This window comes from Podarcis tiliguerta (assembly GCF_965153285.1).
Source record: "Podarcis tiliguerta genome assembly, chromosome: 1".
Classification (NCBI taxonomy): Eukaryota; Metazoa; Chordata; class Lepidosauria; order Squamata; family Lacertidae; genus Podarcis; species Podarcis tiliguerta.
The window spans coordinates 14,876,801-14,904,230 of record NC_139534.1 but is presented as its reverse complement, the minus strand read 5'-3'; the positions used below and the strand labels follow the sequence as shown (position 1 = coordinate 14,904,230).

At 47.3% G+C, this 27,430-nt stretch overlaps 1 protein-coding gene across 4 annotated transcripts; it reads right to left on the bottom strand.

Annotated features, from left to right (window-relative positions):
• Positions 1-660: 660 nt before the first annotated feature.
• NABP1 (nucleic acid binding protein 1) lies at positions 661-26,589 on the bottom strand. Of its 4 annotated transcripts, none has more exons than XR_014505003.1 (8): positions 25,860-26,589; positions 25,349-25,487; positions 15,559-15,630; positions 12,934-13,009; positions 12,147-12,216; positions 9,625-9,714; positions 896-1,013; positions 661-809 (listed from the first exon to the last, which is right to left on the bottom strand). XR_014505003.1 is itself a non-coding variant. In XM_083413940.1 (7 exons), the coding sequence occupies exons 1-7, from the start codon at positions 25,948-25,950 to the stop codon at positions 775-777; spliced, it is 573 nt and encodes a 190-aa protein (XP_083270066.1). In that variant the 5' UTR covers positions 25,951-26,076; the 3' UTR covers positions 661-774. The 4 variants fall into 4 exon arrangements, 2 of the variants coding, with proteins under 2 accessions (XP_083270066.1, XP_083270065.1); XR_014505004.1 differs by having other exon boundaries at positions 896-1,004; positions 25,860-26,076; XM_083413940.1 differs by lacking the exon at positions 896-1,013 and having other exon boundaries at positions 25,860-26,076.
• Between the last annotated feature and the right edge of the window lie 841 nt (positions 26,590-27,430).

The window sequence follows — 27,430 nt, the reverse complement described above, 5'->3', positions numbered from 1 at the left end:
GTGGCTGCAGCACATTGTTTATTGGTTTCATTTTATAGATCAATGGTCTCATTAAATAGTAAAATCCATGTTAAATTACTGTTCTAGGGGTTGTTTTTAAATGTCTGGAACAGATTAATCCATTCTGTATTACTTTCTGTGGGAAAGCACACCTTGGTTTTGGAACGCTTTGGTTTTGGAACAGACTTCCGGATCGGATTAAGTTTGAGAACCAAGGAACCACTGTACCCCCAGAAAAACAACAACACTGGGCTGGGTATTCATTTCACAATGATCATGGATGAGGATGTTAACAACCCTCTGAAATACAGAAAGTTGAGCTCTGTTGACATCTAACCATCATATTTTTAAATGGTGTTACTTTTAGGGCAGCCTTTTCCCAAAGTTAGTGCTTTCTAGACTACAACTCCCATCAAGGTCAGAAAGCCTGGGCAATGGTTAGTGATAAACAGGAGCCCCGACAAGAGCTGAGGGACAGCAGGCAGAGGAAGACTGCTTTAGGGAGCAAAAGTGAACAATGGTAGACAACATTAAACAATGCTCATTGTCACTGAAAGCTGTCCTAGCGGAATTGTTCAACCTTCCTCTATGTCATGGACCAAGCAACTGTCAAGGGTTAGACAGGGTTTTTTTCTTCCCGTGTGTGGCGCTGAGGCTATATTATGAGCGAGAGCCATATGTATTCTTAGCAACTACATAACAGGGAGTGGGGGACTGAAGAAATATCCAGAAGTAAGGCTGGCAAAAATAAGTAGAGGCTCCTCCTGTGTCGCCTCAGCCCAAGTTCTCTTGGCTTGATGCAGTTTCCCCTTAAGAAAATTTAAAAGAGCAAAATGATTAATCAAGGACAGCAAAACATTTAAAATCTGGAAATACATATGGATATATTACTAACCATAAATATGTTCTTGGGTTCATCTGCGAAATGGTGTCTTCCCAGAACAGCTCTGCCCTTTCTTCTACCAGAACATCTCTTTAAACATCAAGGTTTCATTGAGCTGGTCCTTACAACGCTCAGGACAAACCAAACAGAAGTCAAGGAAGTTGGCTTTTCTTCCTTGCAAATCAGCGATTTCAACCGTGTGTGATGCTTCTAATGTATCCGTTTTGTGAGCAGCCAGCATTTGGGCTCAGAGCATAGCTCATCCACATGTAATTAAACAGGGTGGGTTAGCTGGCAAGGTCACTCTAAGAGACAAGCTTCCGTTGTGCCAGGCTCATATTGTTTTGATATTTTATACTTTACCTGTTTACGATGGCCTAGGAACTGGTGGTTGTAAACCAATGAACGCTTCAAGTTCCACACAACCGGGAGGCTATTTCCCAGGTACCCCCAGATCGCCTCTGTCTGAGGGAGCCAGCCTGCTGCTGCCGCGACTCCCAAATCCCATCGGCTCCAGCCAGCATGGCCAACGATGAGGGAGGGTGGAAGTCGAAGCACACAGTGTTTGGAGACCACCACACCGACTACCCTCAATGCCCTTTAAGAAGTGAGCCGACACAGCTTCCCTCTGAGCTGCTGCTATTGAAGAACTTGTTTGGGAATGGCAAGCTTTCCAACAGTGCCCAGTTACTGAAGCACAGATCAGAATTTTGTAGGATCGCAACAACAATAACAACAATTTATTTATTACGGCCATAGGCCCATACAAGAAAAAACATAAATAACAACTTGTGCACGTGGGGAAAAAAGAAAGAGAAAAAAAAAATAGGGAAGGGAACAAAAAAAGAAAAAAACAGCCGCTAAAACACCGCTATAACAATAAAATACTATAAGATAGAATGGCATCCTACGCCTTAATTAGCTTGTAGTGCTCCTTGGCGTCGCTTTTGGGTAAGGACCGCGACCAGGAACCTAGCCACTTTCAGGGTCGTATGGGTATCCTTATCCTGCAAGATTTGGGCAAGGTGGAATGTTGGAGGGGTACCCGCTAGTTTCTGTATGATTGATCCCAGCAGATTTGCTCGTAACACATTGAACAAGGGGCAAGAAAACATAATGTGCTGGAGCGACTCCGGCGTCACCTTATCACATTCGCACATGGCGGGGACTTGGCCCTTTGAGAATCTATGTCTCAGGACATTGGAGGGAAAAACGTTAAACCTCGCTTTGGTGAAGGCCAGTCTATGGGCAACAGTCGAAAGGGAGGAGAGGTATGATGGGACGCAGTAAGTTAAAGTGATACCAATGCTCTGGGGCGAACAAACACCTCCCCCCAGCATATAATTTCGCTGTAAGTCGATGTCATCCAGTCTTTGGCGGATCAGTCTTTGAGCTGTGATTTGATCTAATTTTAGGGAATCTGCAGGAGAGATTCCATATCTCAAGAGTTTGGCATGAATTCTACTAGACCAAAGGCTAGAGAATTCATCTCGCCATAGGCATTGGATAAGGTAATGGTTTGGTAATCTATGCCACAGTGATAACCAGTAATTGAAGACTTGCTTCCACAGACAAGTTTCTAAGGATGCGATCTTCAATTCTAGTCGCATGGCTGCGTTGCTTACGCACAGAGGAAGCATTAGGAGCCGGCGTAGGAATTGGTTTTGCAGAGTCTCAAGGGGAGCAAGATCAGTCAACACGGCCCAGAGCGGGGCAGCATAAGCGAGCACGGCCACCACTTTTGCCTTGAACACCTGTAGGGCCGAGGGAACATGCAAAGCTCCATCCGAAAAGAAAAATCGGAGGAGCGCATATGACAGAGTTTTGGCCTTATTAAGTAGGTGTTGTATATGAGCTTTCCACCCCAGATTGTATTGAAAAATAACTCCTAGGTATTGGAATTTTAGGACTTGCTCTATTTTTGCTCCACCAAGCTTCCATTTATATAATCTCCGGCTTCTGGAGAAAATCAGAATCTTGGATTTGGCATAGTTGATGGTTAATTGGTTGAGTTGACAATACGTGGCAAAGATCTTCAGAGCTCTGGTTAGTCCAACACGTGTAAAAGATAGGAGTACTGCGTCGTCCGCATATAAAAGGAGTGGGCAACGATAGTCCGCTAGTCTAGGCGCGTGTGTACTTGGAGATGAATTAACTAGGGGTGCTCGCATGTCGCTGATGAATAGGTTGAATAGGCAGGGAGCCAATATACAACCTTGGCGCACTCCCTTGTTTATTGGTATCGGGTTTGTGAGGTCGCCCGCAGGAGTGAGTCTCACTCTGGCAAGGGTACCTTCGTGGAGTTGACTTATAAGCCATAAGAGTCTTCTATCAATGCCCTGTTTCGCAAGTTTCTCCCAAAGAATATTTCTGGGCACGCTGTCGAAGGCTGCCTTTAGATCTAAAAAAGCCGCACAGAGGTAGCCCCGCGGAGGGGAGGAGTACTTCCGTGCCAGGTGATAGAGCACTATCGCATGATCGGTTGTAGAGCGTTTAATTCTGAACCCTGCTTGTTCATGGCCAATCTGATTAGTCTCATCTACCCAACGCAATAGTTTAGTCAGCAAGAAGCTGGCATAAATTTTCCCTATAATCGAAAGGAGGCTGATGTTACGGTAATTTTCCGGCTCCGTTGGAGAACCTTTTTTATGGATTGGTACTATAATGGCCTCCTTCCATATTTTGGGGATGTGACCAGAGGCGTTGATTGCGTTGAAGGTTTTGGCCAAGATGCCAGCCCACCATTTTGGGTGTAGTTTGATGGCTTCGGCAGGGATCAGATCGGGCCCTGGGGCTTTGCCCGGTTTCAGCTGGGCTATTAGCTTGACTATTTCGTCAGGATCGGTGGGAGGCCAAATGGGTAGATGGGTAAACAGGTGCGTCAGATGGTCGGAGGGAGCATCTGCTTGTGAGAAACATTTCTTCAGGAACAATTCCCATGTCGGTGCAGGGATGACTGCCCTTGGGTATATCCTCACCCTTCTATTAATCAAGGACCAGAATTCCCTGGATCTGTGTGGTTTTGAAGCAGCAATCAGGGCCTGCCAACGATTATGTTGCCACTCGCGTTTGGCAATTTTTTGCGTGCGTTTATAAACTTGCTTGGCTTGTGCGTAGCTAGCTGGCAGAGTAGATGCATCAGAGGTCTTATATACATTATATATAGCACGAAGGCGCTGTCTTGCTTGTTTACACTGAGAATTATACCAGGGGGCACCGTGAGTATACTCGTTACGATTTAAATTTTTGGGTGGTAGCCTGAAGAAGGACGTAAGAACAGTGGTATGATGGTGGAAGCGATTCAACACTATGCTATGCTCGTCTGGGGCAGAGCCTATGTTGGGATGAGGCCCAAGGATTTCTTTTTGAAAGAATTCCTGATACCTTTGAGCCTGGGTCTCCGACCATTTGATTCCTCTTATTTGGAAGGATTCGTTGGTTACCATCTGGGTCGTGTGTCTAACAGCCTCTGGCTGCCAGTTCAGGGAAAACTTGGCTACCAGGGGGAGATGATCACTAGATTGTACATTCTCAATCTTAAAGGTGGAAATACACTTAAGTAAATCCCTGGAGACCAACAGGTAATCGAGGACGCTGTTTGACTTAACGCTCAGGTGAGTGAAATCCCCTGGGATATCAGGGAGACAAGCACCATTTAAGGGGGCCAGATTTAAACGGATGGCCATTTGATATAGGAGCACTCCAGCCTCATTTACTCTGTGGTCTTTAGAGGTTCTCCTCATGATGTGTTCCAGATCATAATTATCAAGATTTGGGGTAACCCACCATTTGGCTTTGGTCAGCGAATCCCAGTTTGCTGCTGTGCGGGCATTAAAATCGCCACCTATTATGGCCGGGGTGTTGGGAAACTTAACATAACATGAGAGCAAATGATCTTCCAGCGAGGCCCATTTAGAGCCCAGTTCAAGAGAGGAACCCCCAGGAGGCAAATAAACATTTGTAACTAGGAGTGAGATCTTTTCCCCCGCTATCAGCCCGGTAAGGGCGTAAGGGGGTAAGGCCTGTACTAGAGAAAATTTAGAATGAAGGTTGAGAGAAATGCCTATTATTAGGCCCCCTTTAGGGCGGCCTCCTTTCAGGGAGGGACAGGCTGGGAGTTCTAGAAGCTCAAAACCATTTAGGACAATTTTCTCTACTTCCCACGATTCTTGGAACAGGATGATATGAAATGGGTTAATAAATTCCAGGAATTCTGGATCAAGTTTTTTTCCCCTCCAGCCCGCAATGTTCCAGCTCAGGACTGATAGGGGGGAGTTCCTGTTGAGTCCAATTCGCTGTCATTTCGGGGAGGAATGTGAGACCTTTGGGGGCAGGGCAGGCCCCACAAAGAAATCAGTTATTTTACTTTGCATAGGCACCTGCTGAAGGGTCCTGGTCTTGAAGTTGGTATTGAGGTATTCTGACTGGGGTGGCAGAACGGGTCTCCCGCTAGCTAACCCAAGGGCGGACATTTCAGTGGGGAACACCACGGGGTTAGCTGAGACTGCCCCACCGCGAGGTCTAAAGGTCGCCGGTGAAACCATTTGGTTTATATGTCCGGCCGGATCTTCAGTCAAATCCGCGCCATTTTTTGATGTAGATGGAACACTCCCCTGACCAGCTGCCAGCAAAGGTGCTGGGGATGCTCGGCGTGCAGTTACCGTTTGTATGACGGGTCTATGCCGCTCAGGGGAATATGAAGACTCCAGTTCCGGCATTGATGGATTGGATGGTAAGGAATTGTTTTGGTGGGAGGCACTCTGAGTTACACTCTTCGGCGGAGGGCTCTTGGAGGGCGAATCAAAATTTATCAAGAGTTGGGATGAGCGGCCAGCTTGTGTGGCAAAACTTGAGTCTGCCAAGCATCGGTGGGATTTACCCACAAGTGGGGGAGGTATGGGTTTAGGAGCTGGGCTGAGGTGTGGAAGACTTCCTGCTTCCTTAAAGCACGACTCCGAAAAGCTGGCAAGGTTATCCTGAGAAGTGGACAGGGCTTTTCCGTTCTTCTGGACGTGTATGAGCTGATGATTAAGTACTTCTAGTCTATCAATTATTTCTTGTTGTTCCCTCGGTGGAAGGTCGCCAAAGGTGGCTAAAAGCTCTCTTTCCTCCGGTGGGGTCAGAGAGTTACTTGCGCCAGTGGGATCCTTTAAGGCTCGTGGGGACATGGAATAAGTCCAGTTTCGAGATGGATGGATATCCTCCGGAATAGGAGGCTCGATGTCCCGAGGTGTTCCCGACCTCTCCGACCGGGTCCGCTCCGTGTCGTAACCGGCAAGTAGGAGGGGATGGATCATGCTATCCATAAAAACTCTTGTTGGGATGATATCGTACCTAGCCAAGAGTGATTTCTGCCTGATGATAGCTGAGGGGATCCTTGGAGAGTAAAACGCAAGCATCACTTTCTGTTGCCTGAGGTGCTGGTTCAAAGGTAATACTGCAATGAGATCGCATTGTGTGGTTTCTATGTTTAGTAGGTTGCTTATATACCTTTTGGCCCCATCCAGAGTGAGCCACCTTGCTGACCCAACCCCGATATTTAGGCAAATTTTCTTAGGTTGCAGAGACAATGCTTGATGTTTCAGTGCGGGATTTGGTTTATATTTAGGGATCCCACTTCCTTTTTTGGTTGAGGATAAGGTTCTCTGGCACTTCATTTCCCCCGTAGCTACAGTTGGTTCGAACTTTGGCCAGAGGTTATCAATTTTCTGTTCAAGGTTACATAGCTGGGAGGATAGCACATCAATCTTCTTGAATATGCAGTTAAGGGTTCTGACCACAAGGTGGAGATGTTCGTGTTGTTCTTGTCTTGCGCAGTCCTCGACTCCAGCGACCTGCGCCACCCCCAGTGGGACACTCCCTCTTCCTCCGAGCTTGCCTTCCACAGCTGTAGTCTGGGGTAAAAGTAAAGGTAATTCCTCTGGTGTTGACGTTGTTTCTGGTGACATTAGAGGGTGAAAACGGTTCTGAGTGGGGACACTCCATTTGCCAGACACAGGGGGGTCGGTTTTAGATTGTTTGGCTCTTGGGGAGGGCAGAGCCTCGTCACAGTCCCTTAGGCGTTTGCCTTGGCCCATCGTTGTGAGTCTTTTAAAATAGCAGTGGTTAAAAGGTAATAAAAGGTAATAAAAGGTAATAAAAAAGGTAATAAAAATAGAAAAACAACCTAATGTGGGCTGGCGAAAAAAAAACCAGTGTGTCGAAGGCTGCCGAAGGGTACGGTTATCTGCTCGTTGAAGCTGATTTGCGATGCAGGCTTTGTAGATTATCAGCAATGTAAACTCCTGGTATGGGCTCCGTCACCCTGGTGCAACCTTCAGCAAGAACTTGAAAGGCTGGGAGCCGCAACACAAATTTTAGGGAGGATTCGAGATGAACTCCGGCAAATGCGTCTTACCTTGACGCCATTTCTACAGCAGCTTCCCCAGATCAATCCAAAGCAATCCTCCTTCGTCAGACTTAATTAAAATCTGGCATCACATCAGTGGAGAGTCCAGCAATTACTTGTCTAGCTAAATGCAAAACTAAAGTAAATGACTTACTCCAGTGGTTGTAAAATCCAAATCGGGAGAAGAGGTCGGAGAGAACTGGGAAGCAGAACCTTACACGGTGGCCATCTTGGCTCCTCCTCCTCTGTCTGTAGGATCGCAATGCAGGCAGAACTAAAACCCATGCTCATTGCTGTATTTTTATTTGTATCATTAATGCTATTACTGCTTTCTGTTTAATAAGCAAAGGAAGCCTTTGTAAAGAAGATGAAGATGGCAAAAACGCTCATCAAAAGTTTGCAGATTAAGAGGGACGCCAGGCAAGGAACACACCCCACACACTCCTATATATTCTTGGAAATATAGCTGGTGAGACCTGCTTCCAGATAAGCATCGTTACAGATGAAATCAAACACACACATTTCAGAGCAGAAAATGATCTTGACAAGGGGGAAAGTGGTGGGGTGTTTTGCTTTTTGCTTTACATGGTTAGTGCAACTTTTATTTATGAGGTCCGCTTCAAGAATATAACAAACAAAAAGAGAAGGGAAAACAGTCATTTTACAGCATTTGCATGAATTCCAAATGAGATTTCTCTCCCCTCCCCAACAAACAAAAATGATTGAAAATAATTCTACGGCTACCCAGTACAAAGTCACACTGAGAGTTGCTTACAATATAAAAAGGAAAAACCGCACATATTTTACATGACCCCGGGAGTTATTTCCCCCCTTTCCGAACTCAGCAGCTTGAAAACAATTCGCACTAAGCAGCACAAGGCTCCTCTGTCTAGAAACTGAGGTATTAGCTCTAGAAGCAGAAAGCGTTACGTGTGCAAATTGGCCCTTGAGAATTTTGAGGGCGGCTCTCGCAAGGAAAGCAAGCATGCCGGCACAAATCGTATACACAGGTTTCGTTTTAGCTCTTCGCTCCAAACACACTTTGCACCGGCAGAAACCACCAGCAGGATACAGAGGTAAAACACTCCCTGGGCTGCAAGGGTGAGGTTGAATGCCCGCCCCCCCCCCCACTAAATACACACACTTGTGGGATGGAGGGCTCCAAAAAGAAAACCAGTGTGTCAAGAAGAACAGCTCGAGCCAGATTAATGCCTGGCATACGGTTTCTCTGTGTATGGGGATTCCCTTCCTCTTTCTCCCAGCAGAATAAACTTGAAATCACCATCCGTCACTGGGGGGGGGGGGGGGCACATTGGCAGGGCTGACAAAAAATGGCTGATTTATGCAGTTTGCAGAACCGAGTGGCAAAGAATCTCTCTGGCCTCTGAGAAGCTGTGCTTTATGAAAGCAGTATCCTACTGGATCTTCAGATGCCGTCACAGCTTCCATGAAGGTCAATTGCAAGCCATCCAAGAGGCACATTAAGAATTTCAATTTGTTTCTCATGCAGCAGCGCCTACTGAACTAAAGGGGTGGGCTTTGCATTCCTGGAGGGAATCTGGGATTTTAAAATAGATCCTGGAGAAGCAGCAGGCAGAGTTTGGCACGAGAAGGTTGTTGGCCTTCTCTAGTCCAACGCAGCCACCACCACTTACTCCACCCCACCGGAGGGAAAACACCAGCCCCCTTTTTTTTATGATGCCATTGGGCAGACTGTCTCCACTTCTCATGGGGCAATTTTAATTCACACAGGTTAAACAGAGCAGTTGCCCCTTGTTCCATCCGCCAGCCTCCATTAGCCGCGATGGGAGTTGGTCAAGACAGCAGAAAGACAATATTAACACACCTTAAGGCTAGGCAGTTCAAACTTAAGCAAAAAAAAGGAAAAGGAGAAGAAAAGAAAAACAAGCATTCAACCATACTCAAGGTTTGTTTTGGAAATGAACATCTGATGCACAACAAGGAATCCCAATTTCCATCTACGACCCTTATTTTAAGACATTTCCCCCCCTGGACTCATGCGGTTCTCAGCAGCTTCACTTGGTTTTTCAGCCTGGGGGGAGTATGGCGAAGAGAGAGAAAGGTGTGTGGCGGGGAGGAAATCCTCTTCTCTGGACAACAGAACTAGTAGACCAAACTTCGCCCCCCACAGTTAACCATAAATAAAAGTGCAATTAAGTGTTCAAGTAGGGCGTATACAGAGTTTAGGCGGACAATTGAGTCTTTTGGCCGGGTCATCTTTTGGAGGCTCTGCGGGGATCCCTCCCGTTACTCATTGTGCTTTGTGGGGGGCGCGTGTGATTGGACGGGACTGAAGGAGGGGCGGGGCCCCGCCCGCTGACCCTCCCAGTACCTGCATAGGAGGAGGAGGAGGAGGAGGAGGAGACATGATTATAAGCAGATGATACTCCGCTCAGCTCAGGTCCTGCTGGCAAACCATTTCCTACAAAAGCAAAGAAGAAGAATAAAAGACAACACAGAGACACAAGACATTCGCGCGTCAGACATTCTAAGCTGCAGCTGTCCTCTCTCACAATTTGCTGAGTGTTAGGGGTTGAGGTGAGCTGGGAAGGTGTCTGCAGAGACCACGAATTCCCTAACAGCAGCTTGCTTTGCCATCCACATGCCAACAGTAACCAACGGCAAGGAGAAAACAATGGAAGACATGTGTTTCGGTGTCTTAGCAGCAGCAGGAGCAACTTCTCCCAGCGCTGTATAAACCCCAGATATAGCAAAATGCGCTGGGATGCTGCTGAAACCTGCGCAATAAAAACACAAGACGTAACCAGCTGTGCTTTTGAATAAATAAGATACAGTGGTGCCCCGCAAGACGAATGCCTCGCAAGACGGAAAACCCGCTAGACAAAAGGGTTTTCCGTTTTGGAGGTGCTTCGCAGGACGAATTTCTCTATGGGCTTGCTTTGCAAGACGAAAATGTCTTGCGATTCTTGCGATGTTTTTTCGCTCCCCACCCCCTTTTTCTAAGGCACTAAGCTGCTAATAGCCTTTTAGCAGCTAATCTGCTAATCCCTTAAGCCTTTAATAGCCGCTAATAGCCGCTAAACCGCTAATAGCGCTAATCCGCTAATAGGGTTGCTTCGCAAGACGAAAAAACCGCTAGACGAAGAGACTCACGGAACGGATTCTTTTCGTCTTGCGAGGCACCACTGTATACTATTCATTGTATCAAATTGTAGATTTCAGCGGAAGTCTCTTAAAGTTCATAGAGTCCAATAATCCACAAGAAGGGTTGTTACAGATCCACAGAATCCTTTCACAGAGTCTAAGGCAAGGATTTCTGGAATATTAGCCTTGTTTCGCCATCCTAGGCTTCGTCAGCAGAACAGAAATATGTAATATTACAGGATAGTGGATCTTATAGCATAGTAGTGGTTACAGTAACACTTACTGTATGAACAGACAGGTGGAATAGTCACTTATACATACATGGACCTTATGCATGAACTGATCCACTGAGTCTTCTGCTTATGAGACTTCCGTTGAAATCTACAATTTGATACAATGAACAGTATACCTTATTTATTCAAAAGTACAGCCGGTTACATCTTGTGTGTTTATTGAGGATGTTCCACGTAACCATAGGTTTGTTGTTGTTGTTTTGCTGAAACCTGCACAGCGCTCAAAGGAAATGGGAGCTTGACTTCAGTAGAAGGTGGCAAAGCAGCATCCTTTCAGCTTGAGAGGGACCAAAAGGGGACTGACCAGGAATAATCCAATCTGGGCAAGCCAGACTGGGTTGCTTAACTAAAGGTAAAGGTAAAGGTACCCCTGCCCGTACAGGCCAGTCTTGACAGACTCTAGGGTTGTGCGCCCATCTCACTCAAGAGGCCGGGGGCCAGCGCTGTCCGGAGACACTTCCGGGTCACGTGGCCAGCGTGACATCGCTGCTCTGGCGAGTCAGAGCCGCACACGGAAACGCCGTTTACCTTCCCGCTGGTAAGCGGTCCCTATTTATCTACTTGCACCCGGGGGTGCTTTCGAACTGCTAGGTTGGCAGGCGCTGGGACCGAAGGACAGGAGCACACCCCGCCGCGGGGATTCGAACCGCCAACCTTTCGATCGGCAAGCCCTAGGCGCTGAGGCTTTTACCCACAGCGCCACCCGCGTCCCATTGCTTAACTAAAGAGAATCAAATGAATCTGCAAACTAGCTTCCTGTTGGAAGAGGAATGTGTTCTGCTACTTGACTCACTAGCGTAAGTGAGGAAGAATGATATTTAATCAATATAGCCTCTCCTACTATCCACAACATTCCCACAACCCCCAGGTATCAGCTTCTCCACACCCTACCTGCTGTTTCCTCCTTCTTGTATGGGAGTACCATCTCCCAAGAAGCGAGACAAACACAATGGGTAGCTGGGGGAACCAAACCTTCTTGCCCCAGTACTGCCTGACGACTCACCCTTCCCAATCACCAGGTGCCCTTTAAGCCACAACCTGAGCAGGAAGGCTGTTACAGGCCCAACTGTGCCAGAGTGAGGAGTCAGAGGGGTGGGGGCGTTAACCCATGACTCAACTACTTTCCTTCTGAATCCGTAGGCCAGTTTGGATGTCAACGCTAAACCAGTGTTTTAACATTACAAGAATAAGCACGCCTGAGCGTGAGGAACAAACACACCTCCCTCTTCTGGCCCAGCCAGAAGAGACAGGAAGCATCCGATTTCTGGTTTAAGCCCGAACCAGCTTAAAACTGGTTTCAACTGTGGTTTGTGGAAAGCTGCAGAGATTGAACGATAGGCTTCCAATCTTTGTTCCCGTAAACCATAGTTTAAACCTGCTGCCGCAGGTGTTCCTGAACCTTTGTTTCCAAGACAAAAACTTTATTATTATTATTTTACAACGCACACTCACTTACCAGTAGGGCCAAAAGTACAAGAACTCAGATTAGTTGATGGGAGGGAATTGTTACTCTGCTCACCCTGGGCCTTTAAAAGGAATGGAGAGAGAGAGAGAGAGAGAGAGAGAGAGAGAGAGAGAGATTAAGACAACCATGGTACAGAAAGAACTGTGGGGGCTTGGATAAACAGTACAGTGGTACCTCGGGTCACATACACTTCAGGTTACAGACTCCGCTAACCCAGAAGTAGTACCTCGGGTTAAGAACTTTACCTCAGGATGAGAACAGAAATCGTGCAGCGGGGATGCAAGGCCCCATTAGCTAAAGTGGTACCTCAGGTTAAGAACAGGTTAAGAACAGACCTCCGGAACGAATTAAGTTCTTAACCAGAGGTACCACTGTATCCACGAGATGCCCCAAACATAAGCTAATTCTTGTTCCTCTTGTCCTTTTAAGATGCTCCTCTCCTCCGACAGGAGAAGCCTACTCCTGTACAGTGGTACCTCGGGTTAAGAACTTAATTCGTTCCGGAGGTCCGTTGTTAACCTGAAACTGTTCTTAACCTAAGGTGCCACTTAGCTAATGGGGCCTCGCCTCGCATCCCTGCCATGCGATTTCTGTTCCCATCCTGAAGCAAAGTTCTTAACCTGAGGTACTATTTCTGGGTTAGCGGAGTCTGTAACCTGAAGCGTCTGTAACCTGAAGCGTATGTAACCAGAGGTACCACTGTAAAGGCCACGCTGTTAAGGGTTTGTCTGCGCCTCAGTTGTGGGCATGTTACGATGCTGCACAAGATTGCACATACCACTTTGCTGGGCTGCCCAGGGTGATCCGAGCTGGGCTCACTGAAGTTGGGCACTTCGGAGTACACCATGCAGAACCTGCAAAGAAAAACAAGCTCGTGAGAGGGAGTGTGGAGATTTCTTTCCTCAGCTGTCCTCATCCCACTTCATTTCCAGGGACCAGTGCATGCCTCGTTTTAAATTCCGGAGCCGCCACCCCTCAGTAAGGGCATTCGCACCAGATGCTTGACCCCCCACTCCCACCCCAGAAACTAGACCAGGAGATATGAACAAGCCCAGCTCTACACATGCTCCACTTGGAAGTCCATCCTATCAATTCCGACGGGACTTGCACCCAAATAGGTTGAAGCTCCAAGCACGCGTCAAGGTTGTCCCCGCTGCTTCCTTTTGCAAGACCGCAAGTCAGAGGTGGGTCACACTTAACAGTCTATTCATCTTCATAAAGGATACACAGCAAATATTCCGTTCCTCGCCATAAAAGATACACAGCTGCAAACACTTATGACCAAGTCTTGCTGAATTAAAGAGGAGCTTTCATCGAACGAAGCCCGTCTAGAATCAGACCATGCAAAACCAGGAAGGCCTAAGAACGGCAAATCCATAACGAAGGCTGCAATCCTGTACTGTTAAGTTCCAACGAAGTCAAACGCTGCAAAGCAACAGTTGTTCCGCATTGCAGTGCGCCATGCTATAAAGTAGGGCCCAACATGGAACCAGCCAGGCAATTCTCAAGCATTTCTCAATCTGGAGAAAATTTAGCTCCAGGTTTGTCGAGTGGCATTTGTCACCATCAGAAACATCTTGGTGGCCTGCTTTGCATTTTAACCTAAAGGAACCGCAGGCGTCAAAACAGAACCAACCGTGACTCCCGGTTATTGTTCGTTCGATGCACCTTATTCTATTTTAAAAATAATTCCAGCTGCACAAGCAAAACTCCACATTAACTACCGGGTGCAATCCACCTATGACAGAGCACAGCTCCCACCAGCAGAGCCATTTGGACTGGGGATGATGGGAATTGAAGTCCAGTTAAGGTGGCGCTAGGTTGAAGACTGATCTAGCCACACTTAAGTCAGCTACGTTCCAGAATCTTACACTAATCCTCTCAAAATGATATCACTCAGGGTGACGAAAAGCATTTTTAAAATTCTTGCAGTAATTTATTTTGAGATTAAAACATTCCAACCTCATTCAAATTAAGAGGCGATGGGGCAATAATTTTATGCAGTGATTGGAAATAAGATTTATTTCCTGAGTTAGTACTAACCCTAGACTATCCCCCCTGACATTCCAATTTTGGGAAACACTCCCAATATAGCAGAAGCTAATACACCAGGCATAGGCAAACTCGGCCCTCCAGATGTTTTGGGACTACAACTCCCATCATCCCTGGCCACTGGTCCTGTTAGCTAGGGGTGATGGGAGTTGTAGTCTCAAAACATCTGGAGGGCCGAGTTTGCCTATGCCTCTACATTATGAAAATGGCCTCAATTATGAATAATCAGATATCACTTTCGGCAGATCAGACCACAAACGCTGCCATGCATAGCCTTAAACAGACGATGTCTAACTTTCTGTGGCTAAGAGCCACAGCTCAGCAACAGAACATCTGCTGGGCATGTAGAATGCCAAAGGTTTAATCCCTGGTGTTTCTAGGGAGCGCTGCCATAGACCCCTGCCTTGAAACCCTGGGAAGCCAGCCAATCAGAGTGGATAATAGTGAGCTAAATGGACCAATGGCCTGGCTCCCCAGCATAAGGCAGGTTCCTATGTCCTCCTCCTACAGCTGTAAGGTTTTCACAACATTCCTCCGCATTTTGGGCTGGTTCACCCCGAATGAACATCGCAGGCGCCTACAGGAAGTTGCGACTATCTGATGCAATGAAGCGTTATTCTGCGATTGCCCATCCACACAAGCACAGGCGCCCAGGTAAACCAGTTCCCAAAATGACACATTCCAGCTTGCCAACAATGCTCAGCTCTTCGCTTCCAAACTTTCCATTACGGGTCTCGACAGACTGCCTGGTCACGACGGAGGCATATGCTCGAGAAAGCAAAGCAGCAGCGTTTGCCCGTGACATCTTAGACCGCCATCACCCCAGAGGCTCTAGCTCGACGGAAGGGGGAAATTTACCTTTACACCCCTACAGAGGCTGGCTCCCGCAGGAAAAGGCTGGAGCTCATTACCAGAGCCAGAATGTAGAAGCCTCTACCGTACCTAGCCTGTGGATTAAATAGAGGACTTCAGTTTTCGGCGCTGCAAGTCCTTGAAAACGACAATGCGTTAACCCACAACAAAGGAGACAGCTTAGGCGGCTGAACACTTACCTGTTCACAGGTGTACTTAAGTCAAGGCATTCAGGCCAGATGGGTGCATGGCTGAGCAAGCCGTCTGTTACATAAGCAGGGTTCCCCACACACTTGTCGGGAAAAATAATATTGAGATCGAGGAAAGCCAAACTGATCGGGAACAAGGCTCTTTGGGCAGAGAGTACTTTGCTAAACCCCAGAAAGCAACAGCAGGTTGGGCAGATGCTTGCAAGGCGGCATTTGATACCTACCGCTCCAGCCTGCGAAGCGCAAGGCTTCGAGAGCAACTGAGCGCATGTGCAAAGCGAGATACTCACTCCCCGATTTTCTGAAGCTCGCCTCCCCTTCCGGTGTAAAGCGTGAGACATCCTTTCCACAGAGACGCGTACCTAGCCAAGAGAAACACCAGACACGTTAGAAGGCGGGGGAATGTAATTAATGTTGACCAGGCTTGACCAGGGTTTGGGTTTTGATGGGGGGGAGGGGGTTGGGTTAAGCACATCTTCCTCTCAGAAAATCCAATGGGGGAGTGGACCACACACACCACCAAAATCAATAGGACTTTAGTGTGCAGCTTTCAGATTTCGCCAGCAAGGCAGCTTGTGGCAGGTCATTTCTTCCTTTCTTTTTTGAAACTGTTTTTATTTGTTTTACAGATATAAATTTATTAACAAAACCAAATACATATACAGTGGTACCTCTAGTTGCAGACACAATCTGTTCCGGGGTGCCGTTCGCACCCCAAAAAGTCCGCAACTAGAGCGGCGCCTCTGCGCATACACAAAGCGCGCAGAACGCTTCTGGACATGTGGCGAAACCTGGAAGTATACACTTCTGGGTTTGCCGCATTCACAACCCGAAAAGCCACAACGTGAAGCAAACAGAACCAAGAGATATGACTGTAGAGAGATTTCTCTGAATTTCAAGTCTTCCCATCCCCTCCATGGGTCCTACAGTCAACGTTTTCAACTGCATATTATTTCATAGTCTATATTTTATCTCTCTCCATATTGTCCTTAGTATTTGTTACATTACAAGTGGGATTAAAATCCTGCTAATGTTTTCATCTGCTTACCTCCTAAATAAATTATAATTTCCCCCCCATTCTTTCTTGAAGTTTTTGTACTCACAGGTCATTTTTTAGTCAGATGCTCAAACCCTTATTGGCCTATGTACATGGTTCCAGTAGGGCTCAACACAAACAAACAGCAACCCAATCATTACAAAACAGCAACACTGCAACTAATGTTTAAGTTAGTGTTGTACAGCATCCACAAACCCTTATTCCTAACATTAGGAAAACCGCCTTGCATTTGTCTGAATTCCACTCCCTACAACCAACCAACCTAGATCGAATTGTCTGATACCAGTACAAAAAAAACATGTGCAACTGGCAACAAAAAAAGAGTGGCAAGATAAATTATTTGATGGTATTGAATAGGCTAGATTGACAGAAGCCTTTAGGGGTCAGCCCAAGCAAAAAATTCAAAAAGAATGGGGGAAATATAGAGAACACCTGAAAAAGCAGTGCCCTCAAATTAATACTTGGACTTGTTTCGATTTAACTTCTGCAAAATAAATCATAGTATAAAAGCTAAAAATAGGAAAAAAAGGAGTAATAATGAACTAAGAAGGAGACAGTTTATCAAAAACGAAAAGAGAACCGTAATGAGGATGAAGGAAGTCAACTAGAAGAAAAGAAGAATTGAAATTACAGTGGTACCTCAGGTTACATACGCTTCAGGTTACAGACTCCGCTAACCCAGAAATACTGCTTCAGGTTAAGAACTTTGCTTCAGGATGAGAACAGAGGTGCTTCAGGTTAAGAACAGTTTCAGGTTAAGTACAGACCTCCGGAACGAATTAAGTACTTAACCTGAGGTACCACTGTGTGTGTGTGTGTGTACACACACACAAACAGTTGATTGTTTGATCTGTGTAAACTTGTGTATGTTATGTTTTATTTGTCTTTCATTGTTTTTTGTTCTTTGTTTTCGATTGTGCATTTTTGTGAGTGTGTGTGTGTGTATGTGTTGTAAAATAAACTTAAAAGAAAAAAGAACATGTGCAACTGGTTCTATTTGTCTCTGTCCACAGGGACATCGCCTTTCTCTGAGCGGTGTTTCGCTTCTTGGTCCGTTCATGTGCCCAAAGTTACGCAACTCTCTCAGAGGTTTCCTTGCGCCAAACTAAGTTCTGTCGTTCCTACAATGGTTGGGTTTTAAGCATTCTCTCACACTCGAGGACTCATGCATTCATCCAATGGGGTGCCCTGCGGAATCAGACCATCTAACAGAGCTTTCCACTTCCCACGATGGACAACCAGGTGCCTTTTGAGAAAACCTTAAGCAGAACATAAGCTGCTGCTTTCTAATGGTAATCAGATGCATGGTGTCTCTGATTCTGGAGCTAACACATTGCCCATCATGACTAGTAGCTATTGATGAACTGTTCCTCCCCTATCTTGTCTAATCCCTTTTAGTACAGCTACTGCTAGTATGACATTACTTGCAGCATCCATGCTTTTTCCTGGAATGCTATTAAAACAAAGTAGTTTCCTTCACTTTAAAGCAGCATTGCGGGAACATCTGGAGGGTCTATCTGCTTCAAAACATGCTGAAAATTTGTTCAGCCACTTAATCCTAACAGCAGAGCTGACACAAGACACCAGCAGCTTAATTTTTAGCAGGTGTTTTATTGCAGCTCCAATCTACCCATAACTCTGCACATCAGGATTTTTATTTTTTTGCTACTGTATAGCCAAAGGTTTTGCACAGTTGTGAGGGCTGGAGGGTTAAAGCTCTAGTTCAGATGAAGTTAGGCACATTTAAGTGCCACGACAATCGGTGGGATTTAAATTGGCCACAAGTAATTGGTCCCAAGTAATTGGTAATTGGTAGGGACGCGGGTGGCGCTGTGGGTAAAAGCCTCAGCGCCTAGGGCTTGCTGATCGAAAGGTCGGTGGTTCGAATCCCCGCGGCGGGGTGCGCTCCCGCTGTTCGGTCCCAGCGCCTGCCAACCTAGCAGTTCGAAAGCACTCCCGGGTGCAAGTAGATAAATAGGGACCGCTTACTAGCGGGAAGGTAAACGGCGTTTCCGTGTGCAGCTCTGGCTCGCCAGAGCAGCGATGTCACGCTGGCCACGTGACCCGGAAGTGTCTCCGGACAGCGCTGGCCCCCGGCCTCTTGAGTGAGATGGGCGCACAACCCTAGAGTCTGTCAAGACTGGCCCGTATGGGCAGGGGTACCTTTACCTTTAATTGGTCCCACTGATCTCAATGGTATGTCAGCATGACCAACTTTTAACCGAGTCGGGAGCATTTATTAAAAGCCATTTGCAACAACACACCAAGCGTTCTGCTGAAGCGCCCTGTGTGACTTGCAAGATCATTCGCTTTCATTACTACATTCTCCGAGTGTATGTATGATTTGTCCCTCTCTTGTACATGTGCATAGATGTATAAACACGAAAAGAGCACAAATCAAACATTGTCAAATGGGGACTTGAGACACTACAGGGGTAGAGAAACAAGAAAGCTTCCATTTATTGCAAGCGCAACAAAAGGCATCCTTTGGCAGAATTCCCTATCTCCCACAAGTAAATCCTTTATACGTAGTGAATATTTGCCTGCAAGAATGAAAGTTTGTTTTGATTCATGTGCGTGACCTTCAAACTTCAATTCATGTGCATGACCTCCAGCGGTTTTGGGACTACAACTCCCACCATCCCTTGCTAGCAGGACCATTGGTCAGGGATGATGGGAATTGTAGCCCCAAAACAGCTGGAGACCCAAGTTTGGGGAACCCTGTTTAGTTGTCCCTCTGTTTTGCATTTGGCAAAAAGAAAGAAAGAGAAAAACAGTTGATCGCTGGTTAAAAACCAAAGTTTGAAGGTCATGCACATGAATCAAAACAAACTTTCATTCTTGCAGGCAAATATTCACTATGTATAAAGGATTTACTTGTGGGAGACAGGGAATTCTGCCATACTTGGGTCTCCAGCTGTTTTTGGGGACTACAACTCCCATCATCCCTTGCTACCAGGACCATTGGTCAGGGATGATGGGAATTGTAGTCCCCAAACAGCTGGAGACCCAAATTTGGGAAACCCTGAACTAAATGATGCGAGGGGAAATGACGTTTGGATTTTCACATTGCACTTATAACTACCTTATAACTTAATAACAGAGCCAGTGTGGTGTAGTGGTTGAGAGCAGTAGTCTTGTAATCTGGGGAACCGGGTTCGCGTCTCCGCTCCTCCACATGCAGCTGCTGGGTGACCTTGGGCCAGTCACATTTCTGTGAAGTCTCTCAGCCCCACTCACCTCACAGAGTGTTTGTTGTGGGGGAGGAAGGGAAAGGAGAATGTTAGCCGCTTTGAGACTCCTTAAAGGGAGTGAAAGGCGGGATATCAAATCCAAACTCTTCTTCTTCTTCTTCTTCCCCCACAGGTTGGGAGACCTGCTCAGTTACAGTTTGGCTCTTAAAAGATCATTAACAAATGCAATTTTTATTTATAAAGCTAGTAAATGAACCTGTTCCTGAGGTTTGGCAATAAACCACTAGTAGGCATCCAAGATACTGTCTGCCTCTCTGCCGCCAGTGTTTCTAAGGCTGTCACACAGACGGCTGGCACAAGCGGTATACGTTTTATCGGTGTCCAAACAAGTAAGCCAGCCACTCCATATTAGCTCCACCCGTCAGTCACGTATTAGTTCTGCTAAGATGACGCAAATGGAAAGTGACCTTAACACGGCATTTTGTGCCAAGTTGTAACTTGAAGAGATTACAAATGAGCCCAGGGGTGAAATCCAGTGGCATTTGCATGCAATATAGGCAACCAGGAACTCTCCAAATGGCCTTAAATAAGCAGCCATTGTTGTATTTTGCACTGAAACCAATGATTAACGTTCTTGCTAGCCTGGCTAGAATGCAACACTGAGACATGGTTTATGGAACTATGGCTTAGTGTTGTGAGCAAACCCGGCCCAGCAATTTAGCTGCGGTTTGTTTTTTGCCAACAAACCATGGCCTGAAGCCATGGGTTGCTTGTTGACATTAAAAAAAACACCTTGGTTTGTTTTAACTACAGCTTGGTGTTATGCCATGAACCCAGCCCTCTTCCTTAACCATGGTCTCTTTTGCCATCCCACCACAAATGCTCACCAACTTTCAAAGGCATAAGGAAGAAGACGAAGAGAAGATTTTGGATTTAATATCCCGCTTTATCACTACCCGAAGGAGTCTCAAAGCGGCTAACATTCTCTTTTCCCTTCCTCCCCTACAACAAACATTCTGTGAGGTGAGTGGGGCTGAGAGACTTCAGAGAAGTGTGACTGGCCCAAGGGCACCCAGCAGCTGCATGTGAAGGAGCGGGGAATCGAACCCAGTTCACCAGATTACGAGACTTCCGCTCTTAACCACTACACACACACACACTGGAAAGAAACCAAACTTTGGATAATCAAGCCATGGTTTGGCTGATCGCTTGTGGGACAGCTCATGACGATCTTACGGTTTGCAAAACAACCCATGGTTTAACATTATGTACGAAGTGGGCCACTGTGAGTTACTTTTTTGTGTTTGTCACATTTGTATCTAAGCCTTCTCCCAAAGAGCTCTAGGTGAGAGGTTGTCATTGTCTCCAGGAGAAGCCTGTGAGCTAGGTGTGGTTTTAGACAGGGAATAATTTGACCCACGGTCACTCAACGAACTTTATCGTTGATCATAGGTCAGCCCAGTCTAATTCCAACAAACAATATTCACACACCATCCTAGCAGGATGTGTGGCCTTGGAGACATTGCTTGCCCTCTGCCATTGTTATCATACACCTCATTAATCCAAAGGAAAAGGAACCGTTAAGGGGCTTATTTTAGCTTCTTTGATTGGCTTTAAGGTGACTATGGGAATCTGCCATCACCACGTAAAGAGGGAGAAGTTATGGCCCTAAGGAGGTTTTTAATGTTTTATGTTTTACTATGAAGAGAAGACTCCCTGGAAAAGACCCTGATGTTGGGAAAGATTGAGGGCACAAGGAGAAAGGGATGATAGAGGACGAGATGGTTGAACAGTGTTCTCAAAGCTACTAACATGAGTTTGACCAAACTGCAGGAGGCAGTGGAAGACAGGAGTGCCTGGCGTGCTCTGGTCCATGGGGTCACGAAGAGTCGGACATGACTAAACAACAACAATGTTTTTGTATGTACTGTAAGCCATCCAGAGTGGCTGGGAGAAAATTATTATTATTATTACAATTATTATTATTATTATTAATAATAATAATACTTTTGCACAGACTAAATTGTTGCTCACAATGGGAATTCTATGTCTCTTGAACACATCTCATTTCACTCTTTTAAGAAACGATTACGCTTCCCTTTAAGATCAGACTACAGACTTTTGCAAAGAGGGTATTATTTTCACAGACGCTTGGTGCTTACAGTTTCAACATCATTCACAATAAAAGTACCTAGCACTTTAGAATACCTTTGCATGTTCAAAGCAGATTGCAAACATTATCTCAGGAATCCTTACAACCTGCCTGCAAGGTAGGTCATAGAACATAGGCAAATGTGACCTCCTTTGCTGAAACCTAGAAAGCTCTCGCACACAAAATACAGGCAGGATTTTCTCTTTCTCTCAGAAATACAGCAGAAAAGGCCACCACCAATCTGAAACCTTTAAAATATTAAAACAAAAGCAACTGATCAACCCTCTGTGAGTGCAAGTAAATACACTTTTGGTTTTTAATTGTGTTTAAAAAAGCAATTTGACATGGCAATCCCAGCGATCCACCAGCGCTCCTCTGGGCTGCGTTTGTCACATGAAAATATCGCAGATGCTTTTCCTACTAATTGCTAGTTCTGCTTCTCTTCATGCTAAAGAAAGCCAACCTCTCCGCTGCGCACGGTGAGAGCTCATCGAAAGAGGAAGCAGAAAGAGTTGGTTGCTTCTTTTAAAAATTACATCGCGTTGAACCCTCGGTCCCCTAACAGATCAGATTTCAAAGCAGCATACAAGGCCATGCTGGCGTTCGTGACTTGTTAAGGCTTGTGCAAGCAAGCCCAGTTACGGCTTTGATTATCCAGAAGGAACATGCTCAGATCTACAGATCCTATTCTGCTAGGGAGACAGGGAAGAGGCTGGGGATAGCTGGCCCTGAGATTTTAACTGTGTAACAAGCCATATATTGAGCCACTTAACACACTTTAAGTGCGCACCCTTTAAAATATAATAATCCTGAAGTATGACTGGTTTCATAGAATCATAGAGTTGGAAGAGACCACCAGGGCCATCGAGTCCAACCCCCTGCCAAGCAGGAAACACCATCAGAGCACTCCTGACATACGGTTGTCAAGCCTCTGCTTAAAAACCTCCAAAGAAGGAGACTCCACCACACTCCTTGGCAGCAAATTCCACTGTCGAACAGCTCTTACTGTCAGGAAGTTCTTCCTAATGTTTAGGGGGAATCTTCTTTCTTGATTTGCTTCTCGGGAAATCTGTGCTCCTGCCTCGTCTTGTGACCAGGGATATATAACCCAACCTAGGGCCTGCATGACACCAGAGGTGAATTGTGTGCCTGTCATGCAGGTATGGCATGCACACAATTTAGATGGCTGAAGTGTTTGGAGGCAGATTCCTGTGGGCTGGGGAAACACTAAATGTTACCAACAGCAAAACCGCATGAATGAGTTGGAATGTTGCAGCGTTAATTTTTGTAATAATGAAAAACTGGGGCCTGGGGGACAGGAAGGTGTTTATCAGCAGCTGCAAGTTGGGAGCGCAGTTTTTCTTCTGCGGAACTCCAAAACAGCCCCTACCCAAAGAGGTAATCTGGTTGTGGGGGGAGAAGAAAACTCCCCTGGCTCACACTGTGCCTTAAAGTCTTCTCTCATCTCCACAGGACCTTTTAGCACGGCACAAAGTGTGGGTTCTGCTTCAGCTATTACTGAACCCACTAAAATAAGCCAAATGACTCTTGGCCTCTCCAGCTCAAAACAGAACGTACAGGAAAAGAGGGTGTCTCATTGCTTCCTTTAAGGAAAATAAGAAGCCATCAGCTTTTAAGAGATGACTCATCGACCAGTGTGGTCAAGGCTGCATCCTTGCGAGCCAAGCCGGATGTGACAGCAGCAAACCCATCTGTTTAAATCCTGGATCCGCCCCAATCATGTTCAAAGGAAGGGAAGGAGGGGCGAGGAGAACTGGGGAGTGGGCCTTGATTCCCCCAGTGGTTCCCTCTAAATCTAGCATCTGTAGAAAGGCGAGTGAGTTTGGGAAGGGGGGCCAGAAACATCCCTTTTGCTTTAAAAGCTAGGCCCCGACAGGTGTCTAAGGTCAGAAGAAGAGCACACGCACACTCAGTGTGCAAGTCGCCCTAGGAGCACAGGTAAGCTGTCAACTCAAACTGAAGGAGCGTCTCCATCCCCATCGTTCTGCCCGGAGACTGAGGTCCACAGCCCAGGACCTTCCCTCACTGCAAGAAGTGAGGTTACAGGGAAGCAGGCAGAGGGCCTTCTTGGTAGTGGCACCCGCCCTATGGAACGCCCTCCCATCAGATGTCAAGGAAATAAACAACTATCTGACTTTTAGAATACATCCGAAGGCAGCCCTGTTTAGGGAAGTTTTTAGTGTTTGATGGTGTTTTTAATATTCTGTTGGGAGCCGCCCAGAGTGGCTGGGGAAACCCAGCCAGATGGGTGGGGTATAAATATTATATTATTACAGTGGTACCTCGGGTTAAGAACTTTATTCGTTCTGGAGGTCTGTTCTTAACCTGAAACTGTTCTTAACCTGAAGCACCACTTTAGCTAATGGGGCCTCCTGCTGCCACTGCGCCGCCGCTGCACGATTTCTGATCTCATCCTGAAGCAAAGTTCTTAACCCGAGGTACTATTTCTGGGTTAGCAGAGTCTGTAACCTGAAGTGTATGTAAGCTGAAGCGTATGTAACCTGAGGTACCACTGTATTATTATTATCACTACTGGGTTCATCCAACCTGTCACTGCCGATTGGCAGTGGCCCTCCAGGATTCTAGACGGGGGGCGGGGCGGGGGGAACACCTTCCTGGAGATTTTGGGGATAGAACCTTGGAAGCACATGCTCCAGAGCCCTTCCCTGCCAGTCAGAGGAGGCCAGGGTTGAAATCCCCACTCAGCCATGAAGCCCCTTGCTTTCTCCTGCCCCAGAGGCTAGGACTCAAGCCAATGGATTCAAGTGGCTGGAAAGGGGAATGGGAGGGAATATGCTTTCTTTGCACTTGAACCCCATTGATTTGGGTCCTAGCCTCCAGGGGCAGGAGAAAACAAGGAGCTAACCCACTATGACGGCCGTAGTTAAGATTCCTGCATTGCATCTGAAGGCAGCCCTGTTTAGGGAAGTTTTTAATGCTTTATTCTGTCGGGAGCCGCCCACAGTGGTGTAGCGTGGGGGGTGCAGGGGGGGCCGGCCGCACCTGGTGCAACATCTGGGGGTTAGGGTTAGGGGGCGCAAATCCACGGGTTAGGGGGCGCAAATTACTTGCCTTGCCCGGGTGCTGACAACCCACGCTACGCCACTGGCCGCCCAGAGTGGCTGGGGAAACCCAGCCAGATGGGTGGGGGTCTAAATAATAAATTATTGTTTACTTATTTTATTACTATTGCAGGGGGTTGGACTAGATGACCCTCAGGGTCCCCTCCAACTCTACCATTCTACGACTCAATGGGTGACCAGTCACGGCCTCTCAGCCAGACCTACCTCACAAGGGTTGTGGTTGTGGGGATTAATGGAGCAGGGGGAGAACCGTACTTGCCATACCTGGAGCTCCTTTTGGGTGGGGTTTTAAATGCAATAAATAATAATAAAGGACCCAGCAAAAGGCAACTTCCTCTATATACACACAGCAAGGGGAAATGAGCACGCTGGTTTCACCTCTAATCTGGCCCCGTGAGATGTTGTTTTCCCTTCCCCTCCTCCTGCCACACCAATTACGATTCTCAGAAAGGGAGAGGAAGCCCAAAGCGTTAACAGGAACACACTGAGTCAGCCAGTTGCTTCAGCAACGAAACAAAAGAGCGGCCGGGCAGAGGCAGAGGCCTAACCCCACTGTCGGAAACACATACATACCCTTTGGTCAACCGGATAATATCTCCCGGCTGAATGAGGCTGCCAAGTTCATCCCACACTGAGATGAGGATGCTGCCTGACTTGTCGGCTACTTTGCACGACCGCACTTCGTGCCCATCTTTGGTTTTGGTGACGCGGCCTGCAAGGGAATATGGAAGGGGGGGAGCAGGGGAGGGAAGGGGAGAGAAAAAGAAAGGTTTGAGCAAATTTCCTTAGAACAGGGGGACAACATCCTTTGGAAAATGCAACTTTGCCTGGGCGCGAAAGAACCTGCAACTTTCGCCAAAAGCCCAGGGAAGGAGCCACTCTGGACCCTAAAAGTGGGTCTACTTAAGGACAGATTTAGAGAAAGTGGACTCAACTCTTTTCCCTGAAAAGTGGACACGTGTCAACTCCTCTCTCTCTCACACACACACACACACACACATTTGCACACCTAGAGCGCGGGCCAAGGAAGTCGGGGAGTGAAAAAACAAACAAAAGCACGACAGTTCCACGGGACCCCACTTACCGATCTCTAGCACAATAAAGATGACATTTAAATTTTTCAGTCCGGCCCTTATGTCTTTTATGAGGAGGTATGTTTCGTTTGCCATGCTCATGCTGCTTTGCTTTTCAGGAGGAAGGCACGGGCGCTGCTGGGGCAGAGTGAGCAGGACAAAGCTCCCCCTTAGCCGAGAGGGACACTTGGAAAACAGGGCAGGGGTGAAAGGAGCCGTGGCGGGGGGGTGGGGGGAATTAGACGAGATCGGGTTTGACCAGCCCTTGGAGAAGGCAACAGTAATGTGCAATATACTCTGGGGAGGTCGGCGGGGAAGCGTGTTTATGAGGAAAGAAGGAGGCACCCACGGCGATCCCTCTCCTCTGAAACTCTTAAGCTCGCTTCTCCTTCTCTCAGCTGACCACACAAGCCTCGTAAGGCTGGACGGGTGAAGGAGGGAGCCGGGGCGCTGTGATTAAAACAGGCACGGGGCTTGGCTGCTGCTGCTGCTGCTTTCGCCGCCGCCGCCCCTACTGGCGAACGAGAAAAGGCACCTTCGCTATAGGCTCCCTTTTCCTCCCCTCTGCAAGAAAATCGGGGCGCTCTTTTTCTCTTATGACTATTATTGCACAGCGAGTAAGGTGCTTCCTCCTCCTCCTCCTCTCCAACCCCCCCAACTCGCCAGCTGCCCCGCACCCCAGCGCCACTTTCACACAAGCGCGCAAACACGCCGCTTCGCCCTCCAAGCGCGCTCGCTCTCCGTCTAAAAGAAGCATGTGCCGGCGCCGTCGTTTTATATCCAGCCGGGCTGGACCATTTCCTCCGCGCGGGGGGGGGGACAGAAAACTCGCGTCGAAAGGTACGGAAAAGAGCGGCGGGGAGAAGGGAGTCAGAGACGAGCTCCGAGGCGTCGGTGTTTGGATCCTGCTGCGCCGGAGCGGTTCTGCTTCGTGGCCCCAAGGCGCCGGAGAAGCGCAAGGAGGGCGAGGAAGCCTCCCCCCAGAGAAAAATGGAATGGTCGGTGGAACGCGGAGACACCAGAATGGAACTGAATGTGACAAAGTGCCCCGTAAGAGGCGCTGATTGGTTGGCCGCGATTCTTTTGTGCTCTGACCTAGAATATTTACAGTCGCTCGCCCTCCCGCTTCCCTCTTTTCCCCCTGCCTCGCTCTCCGGGGCAGGTTCGAGCCTGTCTCGCCGGGAGGCAGGACTGCAAGCTCATCATGAGCCTCGGGGAAGGGTCGCTGAATGGCTGGCTGTTGCCTTTTAACGCGCTGCTGATTCCCCAGTCCCCAACAAAACCAAGGCTGGGGGAGGTGGGGGCTGCGATCATTTCCCCCGCCCCGCACCCACTGTATATTTTTTCGAAAGGATTCCTCGGGAAACCGCTTGCAACGGGATTTCGTGTGTGCGCGCCTTTACTTCCCTACCCCTCTTTCTTTTTCCTTTCTCCTCCTGTGAAGAGGCTGCATCCTAATGTTTTAATGTTGTGTCTTAATCTTTTAAATTGTATTTTAATCAACTTGGTTTTTTTATTGGTTGTTAGCCGCCCTGAGCCCCGTCTTGGCTGGGGCGGGCGGGGTATAAATAAAAATATTATT

Bases quoted from the DNA above. Each gene is read 5' to 3' on its own strand.
- NABP1 (XM_083413939.1), bottom strand. From the start codon at position 25,950: ATGAGCATGGCAAACGAAACATACCTCCTCATAAAAGACATAAGGGCC. The intron at 15,631-25,348 runs GTATGTATGTGT...TCTCTTGGCTAG, and splicing joins ATTATCCGGTTGACCAAAGG to GTACGCGTCTCTGTGGAAAG. The intron at 9,715-12,146 runs GTAAGTGAGTGT...TTGCTTTTGTAG, and splicing joins TTGTACTTTTGGCCCTACTG to GAAATGGTTTGCCAGCAGGA.